Source organism: Eretmochelys imbricata, chromosome 26 (assembly GCF_965152235.1).
Source record: "Eretmochelys imbricata isolate rEreImb1 chromosome 26, rEreImb1.hap1, whole genome shotgun sequence".
NCBI classification, from domain to species: Eukaryota; Metazoa; Chordata; order Testudines; family Cheloniidae; genus Eretmochelys; species Eretmochelys imbricata.
The window spans coordinates 16228727-16256543 of record NC_135597.1 but is presented as its reverse complement, the minus strand read 5'-3'; the positions used below and the strand labels follow the sequence as shown (position 1 = coordinate 16256543).

At 51.2% G+C, this 27817-nt stretch overlaps 1 protein-coding gene across 5 annotated transcripts in view; it reads right to left on the bottom strand.

Annotated features, from left to right (window-relative positions):
- Positions 1-3495: 3495 nt before the first annotated feature.
- Positions 3496-27817, bottom strand: part of OGDH (oxoglutarate dehydrogenase) — a 138425-nt gene continuing 114103 nt past the window's right edge. For all 5 annotated transcript variants that reach the window (XM_077805594.1, XM_077805597.1, XM_077805593.1 and 2 more), the window contains 13 exons: positions 21400-21579; positions 20086-20238; positions 18636-18738; positions 18129-18257; positions 15890-16040; positions 15405-15532; positions 15104-15282; positions 14426-14497; positions 12845-12967; positions 10678-10750; positions 10089-10252; positions 9282-9436; positions 3496-6270 (listed from right to left, as the gene is read on the bottom strand). In XM_077805594.1, coding sequence (XP_077661720.1) covers positions 6150-6270; positions 9282-9436; positions 10089-10252; positions 10678-10750; positions 12845-12967; positions 14426-14497; positions 15104-15282; positions 15405-15532; positions 15890-16040; positions 18129-18257; positions 18636-18738; positions 20086-20238; positions 21400-21579 — 1731 coding nt within the window. In that variant the 3' untranslated portion in view covers positions 3496-6149. The remainder of the gene's footprint in view (positions 6271-9281; positions 9437-10088; positions 10253-10677; positions 10751-12844; positions 12968-14425; positions 14498-15103; positions 15283-15404; positions 15533-15889; positions 16041-18128; positions 18258-18635; positions 18739-20085; positions 20239-21399; positions 21580-27817) is intronic.

Here is a 27817-nt window from a genome sequence, read left to right as displayed (position 1 = left end):
TTTCAATCCCCCTTTAACAGAATCCATGCGTAAGAATGCAGGCAACATAATGGTGTCAGTCCATTGTGAAATTCTTCCCAGTCAGGAGTTGTTTGACTGTTCTATTATTTTTAAGCACTTCCATGGCCTATTTCTCATCACTCCTCCGGAAGCTTCTATTATTTCACAAGGGTCAGAAGTTAATTAATAAACAACATTAATAATTAGCACTAAGTCATCGCCAGGATCCTTTTTCTTAGTGGTACCACGTTTGCTTTTATCCCAAGCTCCCGCTACCTTCCTTTTCTAAAATAATCCTCAGGCTGTTGTTTTGCTCTGGCAATTGCCCAGAGATTCATTGATTTATATGTTCCGAGTGTGTCTGCCTCTATTTGATAAGTTCTTCCTGTCCGTCTACTTTCATTTGATGCCATCGGATTTAAGAGTTCAGGGTCTCATTATTAAGTTCACCTCTGGACCTTGGTTATTAAAGGATTTGCTTTCTCTCTATGCCGATGGAATTTCAAAATTCCCTCTTGCTCTAGTTAGCCTTTTGGGTGCCATCTTTATTTTGCCCTGCCTGGCACCATGGTGGCATTTACACCCGTGCCCAAGTCAGACTCCGCCCCACCATGCAACAGTCTAGTTGCTGCTCAGTGCTGGGAGAAGCAGGCCCGGTATGTTTTCCTTACAACCCTTAGCCAAGAGAATACGTGCACTTAGCAGCCTCTGCACTTCAGGCTGGGTTCTTTTGTCAGCTCCAAGCAGCCCCTCCCTGATTCTTCTCTGTGTCCTTCTCTCTCTCCAGAATTATTGCGCCATACCATGTGTTCCCCCACTGGCAGATGTCAATATTCCTTCCTGCTACACCTCTCTCACTAGCTTCCTTGTCCGGCTGCTGTCAGGGATCTCGGGTAAGCCCAATTCAGATGCTTCGTGAGCTCCCAAAGGCCAGGGTGCTACTTTGGATTAAGAGTCAAGGATTGAAATATAAAGGGGAAGAGCAGTGGGGGGTCATCTCCCAGGCTGGGAAGGGAGGGGTAGCCAAGCACTGGCACCAGCACCATGAGTGTGCCCAGCCTCTGCAGAACCAAGCAAAATGCTATGAAAATTGATGCTCCTACCCCGACACAAAAAACCCACAAACCCACATTCCTAGCCCAGCCCTGGGCTTCCCTCCCTGCCCCAGCTCTTCTGGTCCTGACCTGCAGCCCTCCGCGATCCCAGCCCCGCGCTCCCTCTGCACACACAGCTCTGCTGGAGCCCCTGGATCCCAACCCACTGTGCTCTGCTATCCTAGCCCTGGGCTCTCCCACCCCAGGTCTGCCAGTGCCCCTTAAGCCTGACTTGCAGCCCCCTGCTAACCCAGCCCTGCATTTGTCTCCCCACAGTTCTGCCAATCCCGCTGCATCCCAGTGTGCAGCCATTCTTGCCCTAGGCCTTGGCTGAACAGAAACGGACAATTACACCAACTCCCTGGCGTTTGTGGGAAGTTCAAAAACGTCCCTGTGGGGATGACAGCCAGAAAACAGACATATTTTCTCTGAGCAAGGCCACTGCTCAGACCCCTGCACCATGCAGACCCTCAGCTCCCCAGGCACTGCCCACAGCCCTGCCTCTTGCCAGCCAGGTGTCCACTTCTCCTGTCTTTGGGTGTAAGATGGTTCCTGGGCTTTGCTACCCTGGGCCCCTGGCTGCTTTACCAATGCTCTGCCACCATGTAGTAGCCTTGAGGACGGAATAATTGACACTGGAGCGGTGCAGGTAGCTGCTGGGTCCATCCTTGTCCCACTCATCTAATACACTGCCTTTGTCAAAGGTGTCTGTCCCTGCTGCTGGGGACTGGGTGGCCAAACTCCATTCCTAGCCTGGAAACCTGGCTCCAGCCAGTTTGAGAGCAGAGGGGGCTGCCTAGCTGGCGAGGGCTGGGGGTGACACCCTAGTTCTGATGAGGCAAACATGGCCCTAAACCAGGGGGTGCCCAGGTATCCCCCGTCAGGGGTCTGGTCACATTTCCCTGGGGGAGGCTGAGGGGGCACATGAAGCTAATGGGAACCCTGCCATCTCTGCCGACACCAGGGCATGAGCCAGGGGCCGTTCCAGTCGAAGCAAGAGGCTGGGGCTGCAACACACTCAGAGCCGCTGTGAATGGGGCCCCAAGGGGACCCCTCACACACACTGGTGCTGGTACCCTTAGGGAAGTGCCGCCAGGCAGGAGCACAGGCCTGCTGGGGGCCAGGAGATCCCTCACTGCACAGCAGGGAGACAAGAGGCTGACACAAAATGGGGGGTAAGGGGAACAGTCAGCAGTTTGCAGGCTCAGGCCTCCCTGAGGCACACACCTAGGACAAAATCCTAGTGTGTTCAGCCAGCCGGGCCCCGAGGTGAGCTAAGGTGCTGGCTGGGAGCAGCACCCAGCAGCGGGGAGAGCCCTCTGTGCCCAGGGGCAAAGGCTGTATGTGCATTGCTTCCCCCCCTTGGGGATGTACAGGGGTGGAGGGTTGGGTTCACACAGGGATACCATCCACTCACAGCCCTGACAGGCGCCAAACTCATCACTGCTTGGGTGGGAGGCCAAGGGAGAGGAGGGGATTGCTGACCCCAGCACAGTAGTAGGGGCCCTGTGCTGCAGGGGGCGCTCTCCCCATAGCCCCTGCTGACCCCAATGCCCCAGTGCAGTGGTGGGGTGCTGTGCCTCTAAGCCCTAGGACTGACCACAGCAGCAGGCTGCGGCACTGGGGGATGCTGTGCTGGAATTGCAGAGGGGCAGCCCTGCTCCTGGTCAGGCGCTGGGAAAGGGAAAGGCCCGAGATTTCTGGGCCCAGGGGAAGGAGCCACACGCTGAACCCCCACCCCCCAAATTACCACCAAAGGCAGAGCAGGGCTTGCTGCCTGACATACCCCACTCCCAGGCCACCCCCAATACTGACATGGGGCAAGGCTGTGGTGCACCAGGGACACCTAGTGGATGCAGTTTGCATGACTGGTGCCCCCGGGTGTAACCCAGGCCCAGCGGGGGCAGTAGGGGGCTTTGCTAGAACTAGCCCTGGGGCTGCATCGCTGCTGCCTGACCCCTAGAGACAGGCCTCCCCAGGGAAAAGAGGCCAGAGGGCTATCACTGCCCCAAGCACAGGGCAATTCCTGGGCCTGGGGAGCACACGGCTGCTCTAACGGGCGCTAGGCTCGGCCCAAGGGACCCTCACGCTTGGACCCCCATCCTGGGCCAAGGGGGGTATTAGCCAAGGTAGGACCCTGGCCCTCTCCCAGGGAGGCTAGATCGTGGAATCTGGGAGCAAGGAGTGCAGGATCTGAGCTGCCCCCAGGAAGAAGGCAGCAGAGGCAGGACCTGGGCAAGCAGGGGCCACACCCCTTCTGGCTGAGTGGTGAGCCCAGGGGCACTGTACAGGCCTGGAGCCAGAGGATGAACCAGAAGTGCACAGGCCTGGCCCATGGGTACTGTCAGGGCCATTTGATGGGGCCCAGATGGGTGAAGGGCCCAGCAGCAGGCACCATGAGGAATGAGAGGAGGAGCCTCAGCTTTTATTGGGGAAACCAGAGACAAGCTCAGCGCTTAGCTCTTTTTTCTTTAAAACCAAAAGAAGTCAGTCTGAGAGCATGTGGGGGGAGGGAGGTGGCAAAGCAATGCCCAGGGGCAACATGGCTTTGCATCGCTGTACGCAGCCCGGCTCTGGCCCAGCGAGATCAGAGCAGCCTTCACCCTTAAGAGGCGTTGCATGTTTCAGTGCCATACGAGCAATAAGCCAGGACGGGGCCTGCAGCCTAGGCCCTGGGCACCTGGCGCAGAAGGCAAAGCAGTTGGGCTCCTGTGGAAGTGAGGGGAAGCTGCTGCGATCCACGAAGGCAAGGGGGATGTTCTCCAACACAGGGACAAGCGAGCAGCATGCACAGAGCAGTCTGAAGAGCTCAGGGGAGAGACCTGACTGACAAGGGGCAGCGATGGGTGCTGGACGGCCCAGGAAGGGATGGTTCCCCAGGGCTGGGCTTCAGGAGTCGTCCCAAGAGCACTATCCCGCTACCCAGGCTGGGCTCAGAGCTGAGTGAAAGCCTCGCAGGGTGTAAGCCCCACCCAAGCAGCACAGCTGGCCGTGCTGGGAGAGTGAATGGGCTCCCCAGAGAGGGGCTGGGCGAGGGCAGGTGCTGGGAGCTAGGGAAGGTACCAGGCTAGGAGCTCTGCTCACATGGAGGACAGAGGGGTGCTGGTGTCTCACCTAGAGCAGCTGGGAGCAGGGTGCATCTTGGGGAAATGACTCAAAGCCTCTTGGGCTGAGCAGCAGAGGAAGGGCCCTTGGTTCAGGGTGTTCCCCACCCCCAGCAGGTTTGAGGTTGGCTGTTCAAGGAGAAGCAGAGTGCTGCACTCAGCCGCAGTGGGGCTGGGCCATAGGCTTGCACTGCCCCAGCCACGGCTGAGGCTGTCAGGCTCAGGGGCTGCCTGTACTGGGGATGAGGGGCTCCAGCAGAGAAGGCAGGGCGGCCTGGAGGGCAGCAGGCCCAAGACTACAGCCCAGGGCCAGCTGCTGGGTGCGGGCATGTGGCTGGGACTTCCCATGGGGGGTGCGGAGAGAAGAGCTGGGGGGCAGAAAGACTTGAAGGACTTGCCTATGCTGTAAGCAGAGCTCTGGAGAGATCCATGCTAGCCCAACACTGGCTCTGCAGTCTTCCAGCACCCACAGTCCCCTTGCTGCAGTGTTTAGAAACAGACCCAGGCTCCATGCAACCCTGGAGATTAATGGTTGGTGGTAGGAAAGCTGTTTAAAGTCAAGTGGCCCCTTCCTCCTGGGGAGAGACAGGCCATAGTAGGGAGTGCCATGAGGACTCTGCCATCCCTTCTCAGCGGCGCTGTGCCCCTAGCCCCAGGCTCCCCCCTTCACTGGAGCACAGTAGAGTGCATGCCAGCATCCCTGTCCCTGCACCAGAGACGGCCCTGCCGGGCTCAGCCAAGCAGCAAGCGCCCGTGATTCAGCCAAGGCCCAGTTACCCAGCGCACGGGGCTCTGAAAACCCAACACCGGGTTCCTTTGACAGCAGTTGCGGGGTGGACATGAACTGGGGGCATGAGGGATGTGCCCTGCCCTGGGGTTTGTTAGCAAGGTGGCAGGGATCTGGGGTTACACAGCTGGGAGTGGACTCAGTGGCAGATTGACACACAGGCCCACAAGACCATGTCCAAGGGTCCCCACCCAAACCATGCCGCTCATCCCCCCGCCCCCTCCCCAGGCCCTTTTTGGCAAAACTGGACATTTGTCAGGATGTCTGGCTCACGGCTTAAAAAGGGGACTGTCCCAGCCAAAATGGGACACACACTCACTCTAGGCTGTAGTACGGCAGCTCTTAAGGAGCTGAGCTCTGGCCCTTCCAGCTTCCGGCCCATGTCCCTGCCCCCTAGGGCATACTGCCCAGGGCAGGTGGAGGGTCCAGGGCTCCCCACAGTGGCCAGGGCTCCCTGGGCAGCTCTAACCACGGCTCAGCTCTGGCTTTGGGATCCAAATGGTTTTTTGTGCCTAGAGCCTCACTAAATCTTAATCTGACTGAGCGGGCTGCAGTCCCAGGGGCCTGAGGCTATGACCCAAGCACAGCCGGCCAGGAGCGATTGAGGGAGTTAGCCACAGAGGCTCTGATCTTTGGGGAGGAACCGCCACAGGCAGAAGGAAAAAGGAACGTTCTCCTCTTTATGGAGAGCCTAACTGCATCCCCTGCTGTGAGCAGCTTACCTCTGCCGGGGAGAGGCGTGCCTGCAATGTACCTCCTTCTGGCTCTGCCAACCCCACCTGCTCCCCTGAGCCTGATACAGGGCAGCACAGCCCATCCCCTCTCTGTGGGGCTGCTAAGGACAGAAGCTAGCAAAGGCTGATCGCAGGGCCTCCTCAGCTGGCTGGCACTGGGAGCTTCTGGGGCAGTGTTGGGGTAGAGTTGGCCAGTTTATGGGAGCACAGAGACTGCATCCCCTCAGGGACAGAGCAAGGGGGGGAACGGGGGGGACACGGGAGTTAAAACCCAAGCGTCCTGCAGAGGGATTTTAGTGAAAGGCAACAATCCAGAGCGATGAACAAGGACTCCAGGCACGGGTGTTTAGTTTACAAGGTCTGTAGTTAAGGACGGACACAGGAGGTGAGCAAGAGACAGACAGAGCGTGCTGCAGCAGCCACGTGGGGTCTAGGAGAAGCCCTTGTAGGCATCCAGGTTGAAGGCGATGTCCAGGAAGCGCTGGAGCTCAGTCAGGTGGGTCTTCTTGTTGCCAGTGGCTGGTGCAGCAGCTGGGTCGCGGCCGGCGTACCTATGGCAAGGGAGGGAGAAGAAGCAGCTCAGATGAGGGCCAGTGCAGGGACGGGGCATTATGCTGGACTCAGGTCTGGGACGGCTACATACAGGCCTGGTCTAGCAACAGGAAAGCTGGATGGAAGAGAGAGAGGGCCAAGATCTAGTCACCTCGCCTAGAAAGAAATGCTGTATCATGTGCAGACCCCCACTGCCCAAAGCCCAGTGCCCACCAACCAGGGACTAGCCCCGGCTGCCTGCAGCACCCAACCCCTGGTTGTTGGCCACAGCACAGACCCTGTATCAAGCCCTTGTCCCTCACTCAGTTACCATCTTGCGGAGAGTGCCACGAGAGCAACATGCCCACTGAGACCAAGCGGATCTTTCCTCCTTATTAGGTTATACATGAGCCTATGTGAGTCTTACTGTTTTGCATGAATGCTGTGTGTGCCTCAGTTTCCCTGTATATTGCACCAATGCCTAGGTGGTGGGAATAAGGGTGTGTGACTTTTGCTGAGACCCTTGGGGGCAGGTGAGGAAGCTCCAGCTGCCTGCACATAAAGTGATGGCTGATGCCCTTTGTAACCTGAGACCCAGGAGGGGGAGGAGACCGGGGGACAAAGACCAAGAAGAGGGGCAACAGGTGTGTCAGAGGTCAGGTCACTGGAAGCTGGGCAGTCTCCTGTTTGGGACTTGGACGGGGGGAGTCCAGTGCATCCGACCTGGGGTCCCCGCAAGATGGATTTGGCTGAAACTCACTGAAAATGTGCGACTCTTACTGAATGGGGGAGGCAACATAGTGATAGATGATGTGGAAAAAGCTGAAGTACTCAATGCGTTTTTTTGCCTTGGTCTTGACAGACCAGGGTAGCTCCCAGACTGTTGCACTGGGCAACACAGCATGGGGAGTAGGTGAGCAGCCCTCAGTGGTGGAAGAACAGGTTAAGGACTATTTAGAAAAGCTGGACATGCAGAAGTTCATGGGTCCAGATCTAATGCATCCAAGGGTGCAGAGGGAGTTGGCTGATGTGATTGCAGAGCCACTGGTCATTATCTTTGAAAATTTGTGGCGACTGGGGGAGGTCCCAGATGATTGGAAAAAATGCAACTCTAGTGCCCATCTTTAAAAAAAGGGAAAAGAGAGAACCTGGGGTACTACAGACTGGTCAGCCTCACTTCAGTCCCTGGCAAAATCATGGAGCAGGTCCTCAAGGAATCCAATTTGAAGCACTTGGAGGAGAGGAAGGAACAGTCAACATGGATTCACCAAGGACACGTCATGCCTGACCAACCTCATTGCCTTCTATGATGAGATAACTGGGTCTGTGGATATGGGAAAGCGGTGGATGTGATACATCTTGACTTTAGCAAAGCTTTTGATATGGTCTCCCACAGTATTCTTGCCAGCAAGTTAAAGAAGTACGGGTTGGATGAATGGACTATAAGGTGGATAGACAGCTGGCTAGATTGTCGGGCTCAACAGGCTGTGATCAACGGCTCGATGTCTAGTTGGCAGCCAGTATCAAGCGGCGTGCCCCAGAGGTTAGTCCTGGGGCCGGTTTTGTTCAACATCTTTATTAATGATCTGGATGATGGGATTAATTGCATCCTCAGCAAGTTTGCAGATGACACTAAACTGGGGGGAAAAGGTAGATACGATGGAGGGTAGGGATAGTGACCTAGACAAATTGGAGGATAGGGCCAAAAGAAATCTGATGAGGTTCAACAAGGACAAGTGCAGAGTTCTGCACTTAGGACGGAAGAATCCCATGCACTGCTACAGGCTGGGGACCAACTGGCTAAGCCGCAGTTCTGCAGAAAAGGAGCTAGGGATTACAGTGGTCAAGAAGCTGGATATGAGTCAGCAGTGTGCCCTTGTTGCCAAGAAGGCCAATGGCATATTGGGCTGTATTAGTGGGAGCATTACCAGCAGATTGAGGGAACTGATTGTTCCCCTCTATTCGGCACTGGTGAGGCCACACCTGGAGTACTGTGTCCAGTTTTGGTCCCCCCACTACAGAAGGGATGTGGACAAATTGGAGAGAATCCAGCGGAGAGCAACAAAAATGATTAGGAGGCTGGGGCACATGACTTACGAGGAGAGGCTGAGGGAATTGGGGTTATTTAGTCTGCCAAAGAGAAGAGTGAGGGGGGATTTGATAGCAGCCTTCAATTACCTGAAAGGGGGTTCCAAAGAGGATGGAGCTAGGCTGTTCTCAGTGGTAGCAGATGACAAAACAAGAAGCGATGGTCTCAAGTTGCAGTGGGGGAGGTCTAAATTGGATTTTAGGGAACACTATTTCACTAGGAGGGTGGTGAAGCACTGGAATGGGTTCCCTGGGGAGGTGGTAGAAACTCCATCCTTAGAGGTTTTTAAGGCCCGGCTTGACAAAGCCTTGGCTGGGATGATTTACTTGGTGTTGGTCCTGCTTTGAGCAGGGGGTTGCACTAGATGACCTCTTGAGGTCTCTTCCAACCCTAATATTCTATGATTTCTGTGCTAACAAGCTCTGTTCTATGCTGCGTTCCTGTCAACTAATAAACTTGTGTTACACACTGGCGGAGAGTCACAGCTGACTGTGGAGCAGGGGTGCAGGGCCCTCTGGCTTCCCCAGGGGTCCTGTCTAGGTGGTCCCACCAAGGGGAAGAATACGGTGTGTGAACAGGAATGCTGAAAGCTCCGAGGTCAGTCCCAGAAAGGCCATAGCCAAAGAGGCTTTTTGCTCTGGACAGCCTGAAGGGAGTTGCGCCACCCCAGAGTCCTGCCTGGCTTCATAAAAAGCAGTTCCAGAGCATCGGGCCTGTGACTCTGTCACACCCACCCAAAAGACTCCACTCCCCAGCGCCACTGTGCGATCTCCATCCCTACTTCCACGCGACATTGAAATCCACTAGGGAGCCAGTGGCCTGAGATATACCCCCTGTAGCACCATGCCACACTGCCCACCCGTGGGGAGGTCCCGAGAACAGGACAAGTGCGGCTGCCTCCCACGGCACTTGCCCGTCACGGTGCAGAGGGATGGCCCTTACCACACGGGTTTGGCACGGTCGATAGTCGTGCGGAGCCGGGGTTTCACGTAGTCGTAGTAGCCCTGGTTCTTGTGCTCCTCCTGGCACCAGGCCAGCTCGGCGTTGGGGTACTTCAGCGCTTCCCTCTGGAGGAGGTCGAAGGGGAACGGGGACAGCTGCAGGGGAATGGGGAGGGCTCAGTTCCACTGGGGCACGCAAGCAGCGGAGGCAGGGTGCAGGCAGCTGCAGCCACTGTTGGGCTGTGCAGTGGGCCATGCAGCCTCCGTGCTCACAGTTCAGCCTGTGCTGTCTCAGCAGCATCTCCCAATCCCTCACGGACACACTTAGAGGCTGTGGGGTCGCCTGGGCTGAGCCTGAACAACCCTTCCAGGCCCAGGAGCTTGTACGGTGGGGAGCACGCTGGGCTGGCCAGCACCACTCCCACCAGCAACAGGCTCTCCCCTGCAAATCTGTACAGATACCTCAGCTCTGCCCTTGCTGTCCACCCAGGGGTGCTGCGCAGCGTCTCCTGGGCTCAGACTGAAGAGACAGGATCGAGCTGGCCCCTCTGTCCGTCCCTTCTCAGGTGTGGTGATGTTGTATTTCTGCCTGCTCTCTGCCCTGAGGCTGGGCTGGGCCATTAAGCAGTGGGAGTGGGGCAAGGGACAGAGCGCTCTATGTCTAATCCAAGACGTGTCTGCTGTGGCTCAAACTCATGGCTCCTGGGGATGTGGAGTAAGCCCAGTGATGAGCTGAAGCAGGGTAGCAGCGGGACTGGCCATTGGCCCCTGGCCTACGTGGAGCCCCCTGTGGTACAGACATGCTCACCTGCTCCACCCTGGTGATGGCCACGTCTGGCTCCATGTCCCGGGCCTTGCGCTCCCGGGTGAGCTCATAATACACTTTGCCAGTGCAGAAGAGCACCCTCTTGACGTTGTCGGGGTTCTGGGCTGCAGGGCCGCTCTCAGGGATTACGCGCAGGAAGTTAGTGCCTGTAGTGGAGCACAGACAGCAGTCGGGGACACGCCTCAACATCCCAGGGGCCACACGTGGTGGGAGGGGGAATGCTAATGGGGGCCAGCTACGGGCCTGGACCCTGCGGGATTGGCTACGCCTGCAGAAGGACCAGGCTAGCTCAGAGATGGTTAAGGCCTAGAGACCCCACTGAGATTGGGGCTCCATTGAGCTGGGGGCTGTGCAGGGAGAGAGACAGGGGGAAACAAACAGTTTGAAGCACACACCGTCCTGGTGCAGTTCTGGACTGTCACACATGTGGACAGGAGCCAGAATTCAGAGACCTGGGAGCAGGGCAGGGTGCTGTAAAGAGGAGAGAGAAACTGCCCTCTTGTGGTATGAACCCTGTTCTGCATCTCTCCGGTTCACTCGCACCCTTGGACATTGGAAACACCCTTCATACCTGGCAACATATCATCAAAGCTGGAGCGGGCTTCAGGGTGGCGCAGCAGTGACTTTGGAGTGAAGATGATCAGCTGGAAGATCAAGGCAAGGCAATCAGAAAGGACTGGAAATAGCCTTTCTGGCACACAAGCTGCACATTGGAGACTGGATCATCACTACAAGAGCCAGAGCACAGACCCTCCCTCCACACCCTAGTCTCCGGTCAGCTGGTTCCCGCCCAGCCTCTGCCCAGCCCCCTAATTCAAGTGCCATTGATGAACTGTATGTTTAATCCAGGCAGGAATCACAGAAATGTCTTAATTCTCCCATGCCAGCCAGAGAGAAAGACTGAAGCCAAAGGCTGCTCCGGGGCAGGGCAACGTGAAGCAGTGTGCAGAACTCTGGCCCTGCCAGCAGGTCTGGTTGCGTGTTGCTTCCTTTGCACAGCACTCAGGGCTACTTGCTCCTTCTAGCCCTTTCGTTATAGAATAACGTGAAGGTGGCTCAAATGCCACTGCCGAGATAGAAGGACAGGCGTTTCCAGTCTGGGCAGAGCTCAGCTGAACCTTGGCAGACATGGTTATTTAATAAGTGCCAGTCACAGAGCCCCAGTGTGCTTGGTAATGTACAGCTCACCTGTACATTACCAATGTACAGGCACAGACTGCCCAGCCTTTAACAGGACTTCCCCATTTATACCTGGCTTTGTACGGCTGTTCTTAATACCGGTGTCTCTTATTAGGCAATAGACCTTTACCAGAGCTTGTTAGTATCTATCCATTAACCAGGTAAAGGACAGAGCACAGAACTGGTCAGACAACTGGGTTTCCCTCCTTCCAAAAGGGGAGTTTTTGGCACAATATTTCAATCCTGAAATGCCACCGTAGTGCCCTATGGGAGTTGTAGTTCTCTATAGTCAGGGCTCCCTGTTGGACTACATCTCCCATGATGCATCACAGTCACCGCTCTTGGGAGAGGAGGCTATGCTCTATGGCAGTCATGTGACTGTAGTGCATCATGGGAAGTGCAGTCTGGCTGGTTTTAGAGTAGCAGCCATGTTAGTCTGTATCAGCAAAAAGAACAGGAGTACTTGTGTTACCTTAGAGACTAACAAATTTATTTGAGCATAAGCTTTCGTGGGCTAAAACCCACTTCACTGAATGCATGCAGTGGAAAATACAGTAGGAAGACGAAGACACATACACACACACACACACACACACACACACACACACACACACACACCATGAAACAATGGGTGTTATCATAACATTAAAAAACCAGTTGGAGAACACTTCAATCTCCCTGGTCACTCAATTACAGACCTAAAAGTTGCAATATTACAACAAAAAAACTTCAAAAACAGACTCCAACGAGAGACTACTGAATTGGAATTAATTTGTAAGCTGGACACCATTAACTTAGACTTGAATAAAGACTGGGAGTGGATGGGTCATTACACAAAGTAAAACTATTTCCCCATGTTTATTTTTCCCCCCTACTGTTCCACACACGTTCTTGTCAACTGCTGGAAATGGCCCATCTTGATCATCACTACAAAAGGTTTTTTTTCTCTCCTGCTGGTAATAGCTCACCTTACCTGATCACTCTTGTTACAGTGTGTAGGGTAACACCCATTGTTTCATGTTCTCTGCGTATATATCTCTTCCTATATTTTCCACGGCATGCATCCGATGACGTGGGTTTTAGCCCATGAAAGCTTGTGCCCAAATAAATGGGTTCGTCTCTCAGGTGCCACGAGCCCCCCTGCAGTCTGGCTGGGGGAACCCAGCTCACAGAAGAGAACATGAAGCACCTGAAGAACAAATCCCACGAGGCACCTTGGCAGCATTCCAGAATTGAAGTACTTTTGTTTTTGGGTGCTCAGTTTTTTTGTTTTATTTCTGGACAAAAAATTTTGTTTTTTTGCATGGAAAGCAAACACATTTTGCAAAAATTTTGGTCAAAATCTCAATTTTCTGCTGAAAAACAGTTTTGGTGGAAAATTTGACTAGCCCTACTGGAGCACTCTAGAAATTAGCTTTAAATCCAGGTCCTAAGCCCTCCCAGCACCAGCACCCATGCCCCGCCCCCCCCCCAAGCATTGGCTTTAACCTAGCACTTGAGCTACAAGACAATGGTGCGTGGCCGGGTCCATACCAGGGCAGTGTCTAGAGCTCACTGACCGGTTTCCGGAACGGGAGGTGTATCTGCCTCCGCAGGACGTGGAAGAAGTTTGCTGGAGTGGAGCAGTTCACAACGATCCAGTTACAGTCGTACAGCTGGCGTACGTCAAAGTCATCGAGTTTCTACAGCATATGAAAAGTAGAAACGGTTTAGACAAAATCGCGAACGTCCCACATTAACAACCTGCATTTACGCCTGCCAGCGGCTCCAATATGAACAGAGACATGCCATGTGAGTCAACTGCAGTACCCCAACATGGGGGCCAAGAGTCTCTCTTGCTCATCACTAGCCCAGGACCAGTGGTTAGCTGAATGCAGCGGCCCTAACCTGCAAGCTCAACCTTAGAGTATTTCAAGCCCAGGCAAATTGGGACAACTTGGCTCTTAAAAGTCAAGTTTAGTTAAGTGTACTTAAAAAGTGTGCTTATGAAAGCTTATGCTCAAATAAATTTGTTAGTCTCTAAGGTGCCGATGAAGTGAGCTGTAGCTCACGAAAGCTTATGCTCAAATAAATTGGTTAGTCTCTAAGGTGCCAATGAAGTGAGCTGTAGCTCACGAAAGCTCATGCTCAAATAAATTGGTTAGTCTCTAAGGTGCCACAAGTCCTCCTTTTCTTTTTGCGAATACAGACTAACACGGCTGCTACTCTGAAACCTTAGTTAAGTGTGTCACTTTAGTTTTTCCATTTCAACTGAGGTAGGATTTTAGCAGCAGGTATCTCAAAGCCACTGGAGACCCGATCTATACTCTCCATTGATTTTTCTGCGTAGCAGGGCTTTTAGGACACTGCTCAGGAATGAACACAGCAAATCCTGGGCCAGTGTAACTTTCTACTTTCCCTTTTACATGATCCCCTTAAGTGGTTTTCAGCCTATCCTGGCTTCTTAGTGCCTCCGTGTCCCTAACCCAAAAAGGGACAGCCCCCCTAAGTGCATGGGCCAGCTGTGGAGACAGCACAGGCTGAGAGCAGGGGAGCTGCAGGTTTGTACAGGGCTTTTGGAGCCACTCCGAAGTACTCCAATAAACCCCCCCAGCTATGGCACTGGGAAATCGCTCCCTAATATAAATGAGCAAATGGGCCTGAGAGCAATGGGTGTGACTCTGATGACAGCTTTTGGAGAAAGCCAAGGAGGAAAGAGGAGAAGCATGGAGTTCCATGCGCTGGCCTTGCTTGGGTTACAGCCAGCCTTTACTGCCCCCACGTTAGTGCACTAACTAGAGCTCTGCTCATTCTGTGCTAACACAGCAAGGGACATTTCTGAGTCCCCCTTGATAACCCAACCTAAGTCTTCCTGACTCTGGGGACAGGGGAAGCCCAGGAGTCATTAAATGTGAGTCACCAGCACAACACTGCTTCCTATATCCTGCTCCCCCGGCCTGCTGCCCAGAATCCAGGCGCTCTGTAAAATTGTTCCATGTGTTACCATCCTATCCACAAAATCCCCCAAAGCTGTTTCTGGAAGCCTTTGCTGTGTAGTGGTCAGAGTCAGGGACAGAGCAAGTGCTCCAAGATGCAGGAGGGGAGAGATGGGAAAGGCCCCAAAGGGAACGTGTGTGAATTCAGCACAGCCAGACACTTACAGGAAAGACATCTGGATCGTCGTTGCACATCTGCAGGAATCGCTCTGGCCTGGCTGACGAGTGCTCGGGACCCTGTGGGCAAAACCAACAAGAGGTGAAGCGAACCACACATGCAAGTTTCCATCTTTAAGAGAGCTCTCCATGCCTCGTAGAGAGGCTGGCTGATGCTAGTCACTGTTTGAGGAGGACCTTGGTATGTACTGCCCAACAGGATTTCACTCTGGTTTAAAAGTGCAGAAGTTTTGATTTTTACTAAGAAGTAGGTCGAACAGCTGCAGCCGTCCCTTAGTACTGAACTCTAGACTCCACTCCCACAGCCCCAACAAGCCCCTAGGCCGAGCCCTGTTGCTCCCAATCCTCTTCCATTCAGCCAGATACTCTCACCTGCAGAGCGGCTGGCACTGCTCCCAGCCACTTGGAGTCCAGGCCCCTCTGCAAGCTGTTAACACACAGCTGTACGGAATGCAGTGACATGGGCTGGTGCAGGCCAGGTAATACAGCTAAAGAGGTGGGCAATCTCCAGATTGCAGGACTACCCCAATGCTCCCAGGTGACTGGTCGCACAGAGACCTGGTCTATGCAGTGTCTGGCCTGAGGAAGCTTCCTGGGGTGCTATGAGAACTGTGGCATTGAGCTGTCAGTACTGCCCAGAAAGATAGGAAGTGAGTGCATCCTTACCATGCCCTCCATGCCATGGGGCAGCAGCAGCACGATGCCATTCTGTCTCACCCACTTGGCCTGGCCGGGGCAGATGAACTGGTCAATGATGCATTGAGCAGTGTTGTGGAAGTCACCGAACTGGGCCTCCCACAGCACTAAGGCATTGGGACTGGCCATAGCAAAGCCCAGCTCGAAACCTGCAGAGAAGAGAGAAGAAGAGTGAAGAGGCCATATCCACCAGCACCTGGCACAGACAGCCCAGCACTAACTAGCCCTGTGGCTGTCATGAGCCAGGCGAAGAACCCCCAGCGACACTGACCTAGGACTCCATACTCTGACAGGGAGCTGTTGCAGACAGTGTAAGGAGCCTGGTTTGGCCAGAGGTGGTTCATGGGGATGCAGGTCCTCTTGTCTACATTCTGGTCATGCAGGACATGGTGACGATGGCTGTGGGAGGAGACAACGTCCAGCAGTAATGTTACTTAAGTGTTATCCTACCCAATGGGTCAGAGTAAGCGCCTGCACGCAAGTGGCTGCCTGGTTCACGCTGCTCTGCTGAGAGGCTTGGCTTGCAACTGTCGAATGCAATGAAGCCAGGTTACGATCATATCTAGGAGCTGCCCATACTAACACCATTAGTGCTGTGAAAGGGACCCCTCCACCCACAATTTGGGCTCCTCCCTTGCCTTTCAGCAGAGCTCCAGCCTGGCAGGCAATTTAAGACTGGCCTCTTTTATTCCCCACTCAGCAGCCCCTTGAGGAGGGCTGGGATCATCTTTTACTGGGGGAAACCCCCGGCTTTACCTGAATGTCCCCCTCTCAACATCCTGGCCACTCAGTCGGATGTGGATTCCCTCTTTGAGGAGGGAGCCAAATGCCATGTACTCTGCTAATGCCCAGTCTACTGTCCTGTTCTTAACCAATTCCCAGCGGGTTTTCAGAATCCGGCTCAAACCTGCAGAGATAAAAAACAGTTTGCAGCCCGCTGGAGAGGAACTGCAGCAACATACTATGCAAGCAGCCTGAGGCTGGGGCAACACGGCTCACGCTATCAACCCATCCATCGGCAATCTGGATTCCCTGACATGCAGACGCTCTGGACATAACGGGACAAAAGGGAGGTGGACTATTCCAGCTTAGCACAGGGTAAAGCACATATAGGTGAAGAGCAGAGGAGACCAGCTCTGAAAAACAACTGGAGTTCCTGGTCATTCTCTGTTTTCTTTTACAAACATGGTTTTCACTGAGCCAACTTCACCAGCATTAGGAGCACTCACTGCCAGACATCACCCGCCGGGAGAGGAGACCTGAACTCTAATCTCAGAGGAGTCCAAGTGGTAGTGGAGAGAACAATTTCTGAGTGCTGGGTCAAAAGCATGGGCATTGCCAGGCCCACGGCCAGAAGGTACTACAAACAAACTGGGTAGGCTGGCACAGCAGAGGAAAGATTAGCCACTCCGAGGGCGACAGGTATGGTTAATGTGTTTATAATGAGGATGAGGGGCCTAGATTCATGTCCCCCGACTGTGGAACTCACAAGAAGCTCTAAAGGTCAAGAACTTAGCAAGATTCAAGGAGCCAGTCTGGCAATCTATTCGGCATTGGTGAGGCCTCATCTGGAGTACTGTGTCCAGTTTTGGGCCCCACACTACAAGAAGGATGTGGAAAAATTGGAAAACGTCCAGCGGAGGGCAACAAAAATGATTAGGTAGCTGGAGCACATGACTTATGAGGAGAGGCTGAGGGAACTGGGATTATTTAGTCTGCAGAAGAGAAGAATGAGGGGGGATTTGATAGTTGCTTTCAACTACCTGAAAGAGGGTTGCAGAGAGGATGAATCTAGACTGTTCTCAGTGGTACCAGATGACAGAACAAGGAGTACTGGTCTCAAGTTGCAGTGGGGGAGGTTTAGGTTGGATATTAGGAAAAACTTTTTCACTAGGAGGGTTGTGAAGTGCTGGAATGGGTTACCTAGGGAGGTGGTGGAATCTCCTTCCTTTGAGGTTTTAAGGTCAGGCTTGACACAGCCCTGGCTGGGATGATTTAGTTGGGGATTGGTCCTGCTTTGAGCAGGGGGTTGGACTAGATGACCTCCTGAGGTCCCTTCCAACCCTGATATTCTATGAATTTCTGTAAATACCAGCTGGGGCCTTTGGGCATTGCCATAAGGAGGCTTTTTTTCTTTTGAGAGGAAGGATGGTCCAGTGGTTAGGGCACTAACCTAGGACATGGGATATCTGGGTTCGAGTCCCTGCTCTGCCTCAGGCTGCCCATGTGACCTGAGCTAGTCCCTTAGCCTCTCTGGGTCTCAGTTTCCCCTCTGCACAATGGCGATACCAGCCCTGCTTGCCCCACAGAGGTATGAGGATAAACACATTGAAGATGGGAAACATCTCAGATACTAGTAATGGGGGCCAGATAAGCACCCTCAGAAGTCTCATTAGCACTCAGGTGGTCACCCACATCCCAATCATCATACTTTGGGTCTGAACCACCATATGGAAGTCCCTGTTTACTCAGAGTGGAAGATCAGAAGGGACATTAGATCATCTAGTCCTGTACAGCACACAGGCCAAGGAATTTCATCCAGTTACCCCTTTGCTGGCCCAACAACTTGTGTATGACTAAAGCATCTCCAGAAAAGCAGCCAGTCCATCTGAAGGCACCAAGAGAGGGAGAACCCACCATTCCCCTTAGTAGTTTGTTCCAATAGTTAACCATTCTAGCAGACCTTCTCTCTCCCACTCCCCAGGCTGGCCTACGGCTTCAGTCTACAGCACCAGAGACCACAACTCCCTGTAGATCGTGGTGGAACAACTCTCACTCACATATCACGGGGTAGCCGTGTTAGTCTGTATCCACAAAAAAATGAGGAGTCCAGTGGCACCTTAAAGATTAACAGATTTATTTGGGCATAAGCTTTTGTGGGTAAAAAACCCACAGTATTAACCATCTCCTCTACTCTGTAAAGCATCCAGCTCTACACAGAATAACCACCGCCGAGACTGGGGTGCCAGGGGCATCTACTCCAGCACGTCTGTACCTCCATGAATTGTGAAATCCTCAACAGGCACTGAGCTGGCCACCTTGCCTATATGGGCCAAGTCTTCTTCATTCAGACCAGTAGAGGGACAGGTCATGCTCCGGGGCTGGCCCTCAAGAGTGAAGAAACCTGGGGAAGGAGGAGAGATCATCCGTGACCTGGTGAACGCCAGGCTGGCTCTGTAGTTAGAGTATTTGATGACTATGTTACAGAACCTTCTGTACTCTCTGATGTGGAAGGGAATTTGGGATGCAGAGCAAACCCTGAGCTGTTCCACCTCTGTCAGTACAGACAGACAGAGCCCATACAGTGATACAGTCCCCCATGCTTTCCCAAGGGATGCATTTTGTTCACCAGGCTCGACTGGTATATTTCCCACTCTCTTCATTACACGTCCTTGGAGACATACAGCTCCTATCTGTGCCAGAAGTCAAAGGTCTAATCCATTGGAGGCAGAAGTAGTTCCTGAACTGTGGCCATTTGTCAGGGAAGCCACTAGTTACTTACCAGGCCAGGGGGAATCCAGCCAGTGCTTGATGTGCAGGATTTTTTCATCCTTGGATCTGGCATGGGCCTCTTCACAGATCCTATCATACTTGGAAATTTCCTCCTGAGAGCAATAGGGCAGAATATCATTACTGAGAAGTAGCCAAGTAAGAGTGCTGTGGTTAAAGGCCATGCCTCTCGTTGCTGCTCCCTCTCCATTTCAGCACAAAGTCTACGTGGATCCCAGAGGGGGCATTTTCACATCCACCTCCTCTTCAGACACTTTAAACCCTATCCCCCACTCATCAGTTAGGACCTGGACCACAAATGTGCCTCGCATCACATTCATGGCTGCTGCACGCTGCTGTGCTTGTGCCTGACCATACGACATTAGGGACGAGAGGTCAGCACTGCCAGGGCACTGCCTACTGCTGGCTGTGTGCCAGTTAAGAGCTTATGTCCTTCACTGATGCCAAAGCTACATGAAATACAAAATCCAGTTCCAGTGAGGCATCCCATATATCCCTGACATTAGGAAATGCCGCAGCCAGTCAATGGGTCTAAATGCTCAAGAGGCAGAATAAAGCACTTTTCAGTTAGGTCCCATTGACACAATGCAAGCAACTATGTCAGGAGCACAGGTACAATACTGTCTGATCTTATAGTGCAGGCAAGGCTTATAGTGCACGAGTCACCTGTGTTCCTGAACTATGTCTACAACCCTGCTAAAATCCAAGGGTGAAACCCTGGCCCCATTAAAATCCAAGGGAGTTTTGCCATGGATGTCAATGGGGCCAGGGTTTCACCCCAAGACTGCAGCATGGCTCAAAAACACAGATAATTACTGCTGTGCCCCAAATACACTGAAGGTGGAACGATGCTGGTACAATTACTGTATTGTAAGTGGGTAACCCAAATGGTAGCATATAAAGCGTAGATTGGACCACAGGCCTTATTCACACTGGGTCTATAACTGTACCAGCTACAACTGGGTTTAAATGGAGTCCGTGTGTTTCCAGGACCAGTGCAGAGAGGGATTTTCTGCCCAAGAGCAGGTTCTAATCAACAGCATGGATGGTCTTGTGCTGCTCTCAGAAACAGCGTTAGCTTCTTTAGTCAGGGGAACCTTGCTAGGAATGCTAGCAACAAGTATTGAGGACCCTTGGATGCCTAACTCTGAGCTCCTTCCTTACAAACACATCAGCAGATCTTTAGGCACCCCTTCAGTACTCCTCAACCCAGACCCCTCAGGGCAAGGCAATGCTACACTACACTACACTGCCAAGTCAGCAGGGAGGGGTGCAGTCATGTTATGCAACTATGCTTGGTACACTGGTAACCTTCACATATTTCTTGCATTATATTACATTTGCATTTCCCCCCATTCAGCATTCTTATTTGCCAGCTAGATTTAAGGGGTTGTGACTGATCACGGACTGCATCTTTCTTCTAAAGCACTGGGGGACAATACCTCATACTCCGGCTGATTTACCACCCCCTCTGAAATTAACATCTCGGCGTATTTTTGCAGCACAGGTTTCTGCTTCCGGATCTGCTTGTACATCAACGGCTGGGTGAACATGGGTTCGTCCATCTCGTTATGACCATTCCGCCTGTAACACACCTAGTGCACGAGGAAAGAAAGCCATAAAAATAGCCAGTCTTCAATTCCTATTTCAGAAGCCAAAAAAGCAGTCGCATTTACATTGATCTGTATGTGGGATGTACCCATGATGAAGGAAATCATGTACAGCCTGAAGGCAGAGGGCCTGATTTTGATCTCATTTAGACTAGTGTAAATCAGGAATAGGTTCCACAGAAGTCAATGGAGCGACACTGGTGTAAAACTAGAGTAACTAATGACTTAATGGAATGGTTTCACCCCAGTTTAAAAGAAAAACTACAGCTATTTGAGCTGTTACAGGAAAATTAGCATCTACTTTTCTTCAAGCACAACACAGCTACATTTTCAGTGCCTTGTTTTCGCTTAAATATTTCTTTAGATGCCTCTCCACCACAACTACCAGAACCAGAGAACAAAGGGTTAAGGTGCAAAGAAGCACAAGATGGTCATTCTTTATTACACCTCTACCCCGATAGAACGCAGTCTATGGGAGCCAAAAAATCTTAACGCGTTATATGTGAAACCGCGTTATATTGAACTTGCTTTGGCTCCCCTGCTCTTTGTCCCCTGACCACCCCCTCCAGAGACCCCCATCCCTAATCACCCCCAGGACTCCACCCCCTACCCAAACCCCCTGCTCCTTGTCTGCCCCGCCCCCTATCCACACCCCTGCCCCCTGACAGGCACTCACCGGCAGCGGAGCAACGTGGCCCCAGCCCACTCCACTCCGCCAGCTCCCAGCTGTGGCGTTCCGCTTCCCACCGCTAGTGAGTGCGGGGGCCGGGGCGAGGGAAGCGGAGCGGGCTGCTCCCAGCCCCCCACTAATCACCCAGGCCACTCTGGGCCTGCGGGACCCCCAAAAATGCCCCCCACAGCTCCTGCCCCCCAGACCATTGTGGGGGGCGTGGAGGCCTGCTTTACTGTGTTGTATGCGAACCTGTGTTATATCGGGTCATGTTATATCAGGGTAGAGATGTATTTGGATTACAGTAGCACCTCTGAGCCCCAGTCATGGCCCACGAACCCATTGTGCTAGGTGCTGTACAAACAGTCCAAGACGCCTCCAATGGTCCATCTGAAGAGCATTTTGTCATTTCCCCAGAAGTTCACTAAACAAAGCCAGGATTTTAGCAAAGCCCCAACTGGTTCTCAATCATTTACCAAGTCAACCACCACATCCTTGTGGAAAGTGCTTCTCCATTCTGCTGCTACATTGCACACATACACCACTGCCTCTGGGTCATCCGCATTGACATGGAAAATAGGTGCATTCACCACCCGGGCAACGTCGGTTGGGTACGGAGAGGAACGGGCCATACGAGGGTCTGTAGTGAATCCGATCTGGAAACAGAGCAATTTGGGGCCATCATGGAAAACAGCAGAAGGCAGATACAGAAAGGTCTAGAAAACAGTTTTGCTTGGCAATCAGAAAGTGCCCATCACTCAATATCTCAAAATGCTTCACACAGAGTGGGGGAAAGGAGAGTTCCCTCCACTTTGCAGAAAGAAAACAGACAGATTTTAAGCGAGTTGTTGGCAGAGCTGGGAGTAAATTTGCAAGCTTCCAACTACCTACTCATCCCCGCTCTAACCACAAGGCCACACTGCCTCCATGTCAGGATTTGACCAAGGAGCTGTCATGATTGATGACGAGATTTTTTACAACAGTTTACCCCACCTGCTGGATAACAGAGCTCCAACCAGAGGTAAGTATTACAGAACAAGGATAACACCTTTCCTAGGAGGAGGTTAAGATACTGGAGAAAGCTTCCAAGGCCACTAAAGGGAGGAGAGGGAGAAGAGGCAGGGCAGGGATTTGGGGAAGGGTTTGGAATAGGGACGGGGAGGGGGCTGAGTTGGGGTGTGGACTTTGGGGAAGGGGTGGAGTGGGGGCAGGGCCAGAGTGCGGGCTTTAACAGAAGTAATTCTAAAACTAAGTGTGTGTTTTGTCCTTTGAGTGAGGTGCATTACTGCGTGTATGTATTTTATTAAAACTGCTCGGAAATGACTTAGTTGAAAAAAAGAACACTCATGGAAGAAAAGAGAGTTTTCCAAGACAAATGGGAGAATTTATATTTATATTTTTATTTTTTTCACAGAGGTAAAAGATCAAATTCGATGCCTTTTTTGTCAGCAAACGATTGCTGTTCCCAAGGAGTAAAACGTGCATCGGCACTTCGACCCGATGCACTGTGAAAAATATGATGCATTCACTGGAAAAATCCGAGCGGAAAAAGTTCGGCAACTTAAAGCAGCATTTGTCAAGCAAAGACATTTCTTTTTGGAGATTAACAAGTCTAGTGAAGATTCAGTAAGATCAAGTTTTGTGATAAGCAAAATGATAGCTAAATCATTGCGACTCTTTACAGAAGGCCTATTCGTAAAAGAATGTCTCATGAAGGCCAGCGAAATTTTATGTCCTGATAGGAAGAAAGTTTTTGAAGGCATAAGCTGTCTGCCAATGCAGCTTCCTGCAGGATAACGGATTTAGCAGATAATGTGCAAAAACAATTGATTCAAATGGCAAAAGACTTTAAAGCATTTTCAATTGCTCTTGATGAGAGTACAGATGTATCAGATACCGCACAGAGTGCAGTGTTCATTAGAGGTGTGGACTGCAATTTGAATATAACTGAAGAATTGCTAGACTTAATGCCACTGAAGGGTCCCACAACGGGACGTGACATAGTTCAAGGACTGGAAGAGTGCATTGAAAAAGCTGCGCTGCCATGGAACAAACTCGTATCTTGGGCTACGGACGGTGCGCCATCAGCGTGCTCTGAAAACGTTGGTGTGGTTGGATGATTGAAGACCAACCTGAACAGCCTCAATATACCAGGAATTAGCTTCACCAATACACATTGCATTTTGCACCAAGAAGCCCTGTGTAATAAAAGTCTACAAATGAAGGAAGTTATGGACGTAGTTGTTAATACTGTTAATTTTATACATGCACGAGGGCTGAATCACAGACAGTTCACTTCTTTTCTAGCAAGTATGGACAGCAAATATGGGGAACTTCTGTATCACACTCAAGTTAGATGGCTGAGTCATGGAAATGTTTTGAAGTGTTTTTTTCCACTTAGAGGAGATTGATTCGTTCATGAAAATGAAAAACAAGGAGGCTCCACAGCTTGCTGATTCCACTTTTATCTGCAACCTTGCTTTTCTAACAGATGTAACTGATCACCTGAATGCACTGAACTTGAAGCTTCAGGGTAGAAAACAGGTGATATAACACACATGTATGACAGTGTTAAGTCAGTCAAAGTCAAGCTTACTTTGTGGGGGAAACAGCTGACTGCTGGCAATTTGGTCCATTTCTCGACTCTGAATTCCTAAGGAAAAGTTGAACCAAAATCCTTGAAAGAATATGCAGATATCATTTCTAAGTTACACAAGCAGTTTGATGTGCGGTTTAAAGATTTCAAGGCACTTGAACCACATTTTAAACTTTTTTCCACACCATTTGCTGTGGAAATTGACAATATTGCAGAGGAAATGCAGATGGAGTGAGTGGAGCTTCAGTGTGATACCATTTTGAAGCAGAATCCTACAGGTTTCTTTCACAAGAAAGATTTCATGTTATTCTCTGCTTCTGCAAGGATAATGGCAATGTTTGGAAGTACATATATATGTGAACAGTTTTTCTCTTCCATGAAGATTAACAAATCTGTGTTAAAGCTGAGGGAACTGGGATTGTTTAGTCTGCAGAAGAGAAGAAGGTGCACAGACAATCCAAGAAGTTTTTGGAAAGGGTAGGGGACAATTTCCTGGTGCAAGTGCTGGAGGAACCAACTAGGGGCAGAGCTCTTCTTGACCTGCTGCTCACAAACCAGGAAGAATTAGTACGGGAAGCTAAAGTGGATGGGAACTGGGAGGCAGTGATCATGAGATGGTTGAGTTCAGGATCCTGACACAGGGAAGAAAGGAGAGCAGCAGAATACGGACCCTGGACTTCAGAAAAGCAGACTTAGACTCCCTCAGGGAACTGATGGGCAGGATCCCCTGGAAGAATAACATGAGGGGGAAAGGAGTCCAGGAGAGCTGGCTGTATTTTAAAGAATCTTTATTGAGATTACAGGGACAAACCATCCCGATGTGTAGAAAGAATAGTAAATATGGCAGGCGACCAGCTTGGCTTAACAGTGAAATCCTTGCTGATCTTGAACACAAAAAAGCAGCTTACAAGAAGTGGAAGATAGAATCATAGAATATCAGAGTTGGAAGGGACCTCTGGAGGTCATCTAGTCCAACCCCCTGCCCAGAGCAGGACCAATCCCAACTAAATCATCCCAGCCAGGGCTTTGTCAAGCCTGACCTTGAAAACTTCTAAGGAAGGGGATTCCACCACCCCACTAGGTAACGCATTCCAGTGTTTCACCACCCTCCTAGTGAAAAAGTTTTTCCTAATATCCAACCTAAATCTCCCCCACTTCAACTTGAGACCATTACTCCTTGTCCTGTCATCTGCTATCACTGGGAATAGTCTAGATCCATCCTCTTTGGATCCACCTTTCAGGTAGTTAAAAGCAGCTATCAAATCCCTCATTCTTCTCTTCCGTAGACTAAACAATCCCAGTTCCCTCAGCCTCTCCTCATAAGTCATGTGTTCCAGACCCCTAATCATTTTTGTTGCCCTTCGTTGGACTCTCTCCAATTTCTCCACATCCTTGTTGTAGTGTGGGGCCCAAAACTGGACACAGTACTCCAGATGAGGCCTCACCAATGTCGAATAGAGGGGAACAATCACATCCCTCGATCTGCTGGCAATGCCCCTACTTATACACCCCAAAATGCCACTGGCCTTCTTGGCAACAAGGGCACACTGTTGACTCATATCCAGCTTCTCGTCCACTGTCACCCCTAGGTCCTTCTCTGCAGAACTGCTGCTGAGCCATTCGGTCCCTAGTCTGTAGCAGTGCATGGGGTTCTTCCGTCCTAAGTGCAGGACTCTGCACTTGCCATTGTTGAACCTCATCAGATTTCTTTTGGCCCAATCCTCCAATTTGTCTAGGTCCCTCTGTATCCTATCCCTACCCTCCAGCGTATCTACCTCTCCTCCCAGTTTAGTATCATCTGCAAACTTGCTGAGGGTGTAATCCACACCATCCTCCAGATCATTTATGAAGATATAGAACAAAACCTGCCCGAGGACCGACCCTTGGGGCACTCTGCTTGATACTGACTGCCAGCTAGACATGGAGCCATTGATCACTACCCTTTGAGCCCAACAATCTAGCCAGCTTTCTATCCACCTTATAGTCCATTCATCCAGCCCATACTTCAACTTGCTGTCAAGAATACTGTGGGAGACAGTGTCAAATGCTTTGCTAAAGTCGAGGAACAACAGGTCCACTGCTTTCCCCTCATCCACAGAGACAGTTATCTCATCATAGAAGGCAATTAGATTAGTCAGGCATGACTTGCCCTTGGTGAATCCATGCTGACTGTTCCTGATCACTTTCCTCTCCTCTAAGTGCTTCAGAATTGATTCCTTGAGGACTTGCTCCATGATTTTTCCGGGGACTGAGGTGAGGCTGACTGGCCTGTAGTTCCCAGGATCCTCCTTCTTCCCTTTTTTAAAGATTGGCACTACATTAGCCTTTTTCCAGTCTTCCGGGACTTTCCCTGATCGCCATGAGTTTTCAAAGATAATGGCCAATGGCTCTGCAATCACATCCGTCAATTCCTTTAGCACTCTCGGATGCAACGCATCCGGCCCCATGGACTTAGGGGTCTAGAACACATGACTTATGAGGAGAGGCTGAGGGAACTGGGATTGTTTAGCCTGCAGAAGAGAAGAATAAGGGGGGATTTGATAGCTGCTTTCAACTACCTGAAAGGGGGTTCCAAAGAGGATGGCTCTAGACTGTTCTCAATGGTAGCAGATGACAGAACGAGGAGTAATGGTCTCAAGTTGCAGTGGGGGAGGTTTAGGTTGGATATTAGGAAAAACTTTTTCACTAGGAGGGTGGTGAAACACTGGAATGCGTTACCTAGGGAGGTGGCTGAATCTCCTTCCTTAGAGGTTTTTAAGGTCAGGCTTGACCAAGCCCTGGCTGGGATGATTTAACTGGGAATTGGTCCTGCTTCGAGCAGGGGGTTGGACTAGATGACCTTCAGGGGTCCCTTCCAACCCTGATATTCTATGATTCTATGACTTGTGCACGTCCAGTTTTTCTAAATAGTCCCAAACCACTTCTTCTTTCACAGGGGGCTGGCCTCTCCTCCCCATGCTGTGCTGCCCAGTGCAGTAGTCTGGGAGCTGACCTTGTTCATGAAGACAGAGGCAAAAAAGCATTGAGTACATTAGCTTTTTCCACATCCTCTGTCACTAGGTTGCCTCCCTTATTCAGTAAGGGGCCCACACTCTCCTTGGCTTTCTTCTTGTTGCCAACATACCTGAAGAAACCCTTTTTGTTACTCTTAACATCCCTCGCTAGTTGCAACTCCAGATGTGATTTAGCCTTCCTGATTTCATTCCTACATGCCCGAGCAATATTTATATACTCATCCCTGGTCATTTGTCCAATCTTCCACTCCTTGTAAGCCTCTTTTTTGTGTTTGGACAAATGACCAGGGAAGAGTATAAAAATATTGCTTGGGGATGCAGGAGTGAAATCAGGAAGGCCAAATCACACCTGGAGTTTCAGTAACCTAGGGGTTACAGTGGACGAAAAGCTGGATATGAGTCAACAGTATGCCCTTGTTGCCAAGAAGGCCAATGGCATTTTGGGAAGTATAAGTAGGGGCATAGCAAGCAGATCAAGGGACGTGATCGTTCCCCTCTATTCGACATTGGTGAGGCCTCATCTGGAGTACTGTGTCCAGTTTTGGGCCCCACACTACAAGAAGGATGTGGAAAAATTGGAAAATGTCCAGCAGAGGGCAACAAAAATGATTAGAGGACTGGAACACATGACTTATGAGGAGAGGCTGAGGGAACTGGGATTGTTTAGTCTGCGGAAGAGAAGAATGAGGGGGGTTTTTATAGCTGCTTTCAACTACCTGAAAGGGGGTTCCAAAGAGGATGGATCTAGACTGTTCTCAGTGGTAGCTGATGACAGAACAAGGAGTAATGGTCTGAAGTTGCAGTGGGGGAGGTTTAGCTTAGATATTAGGAAAAACTTTTTCACTAGGAGAGTGGTGAAGCACTGGAATGGGTTACCTAGGGAGGTGGTGGAATCTCCTTCCTTAGAGGTTTTCAAGGTCAGGCTTGACAAAGCCCTGGCTGGGATGATTTAGTTGGGGATTGGTCCTGCTTTGAGCAGGGGGTTGGATTAGATGACCTCCTGAGGTCCCTTCCAACCCTGATATTCTATGATTCTAAAGTCACGGCTCACCGATGAACATTTGAAAGCAACACTGAGATTGGTTTCGTCTCAGCATATCAAACCTTATATTGATGCTCTGGTTGATGGAAAACGCTGCCAACTAAGCCCTGGTCTACACTATGAGTTTAGGTCGAATTTAGCAGCGTTAGGTCGATTTAACCCTACCCGTCCACATGACCAAGCCTGTTTTGTTGACTTAAAGGGCTCTTAAAATTGATTTCTGTACTCCTCCGCGGTGAGGG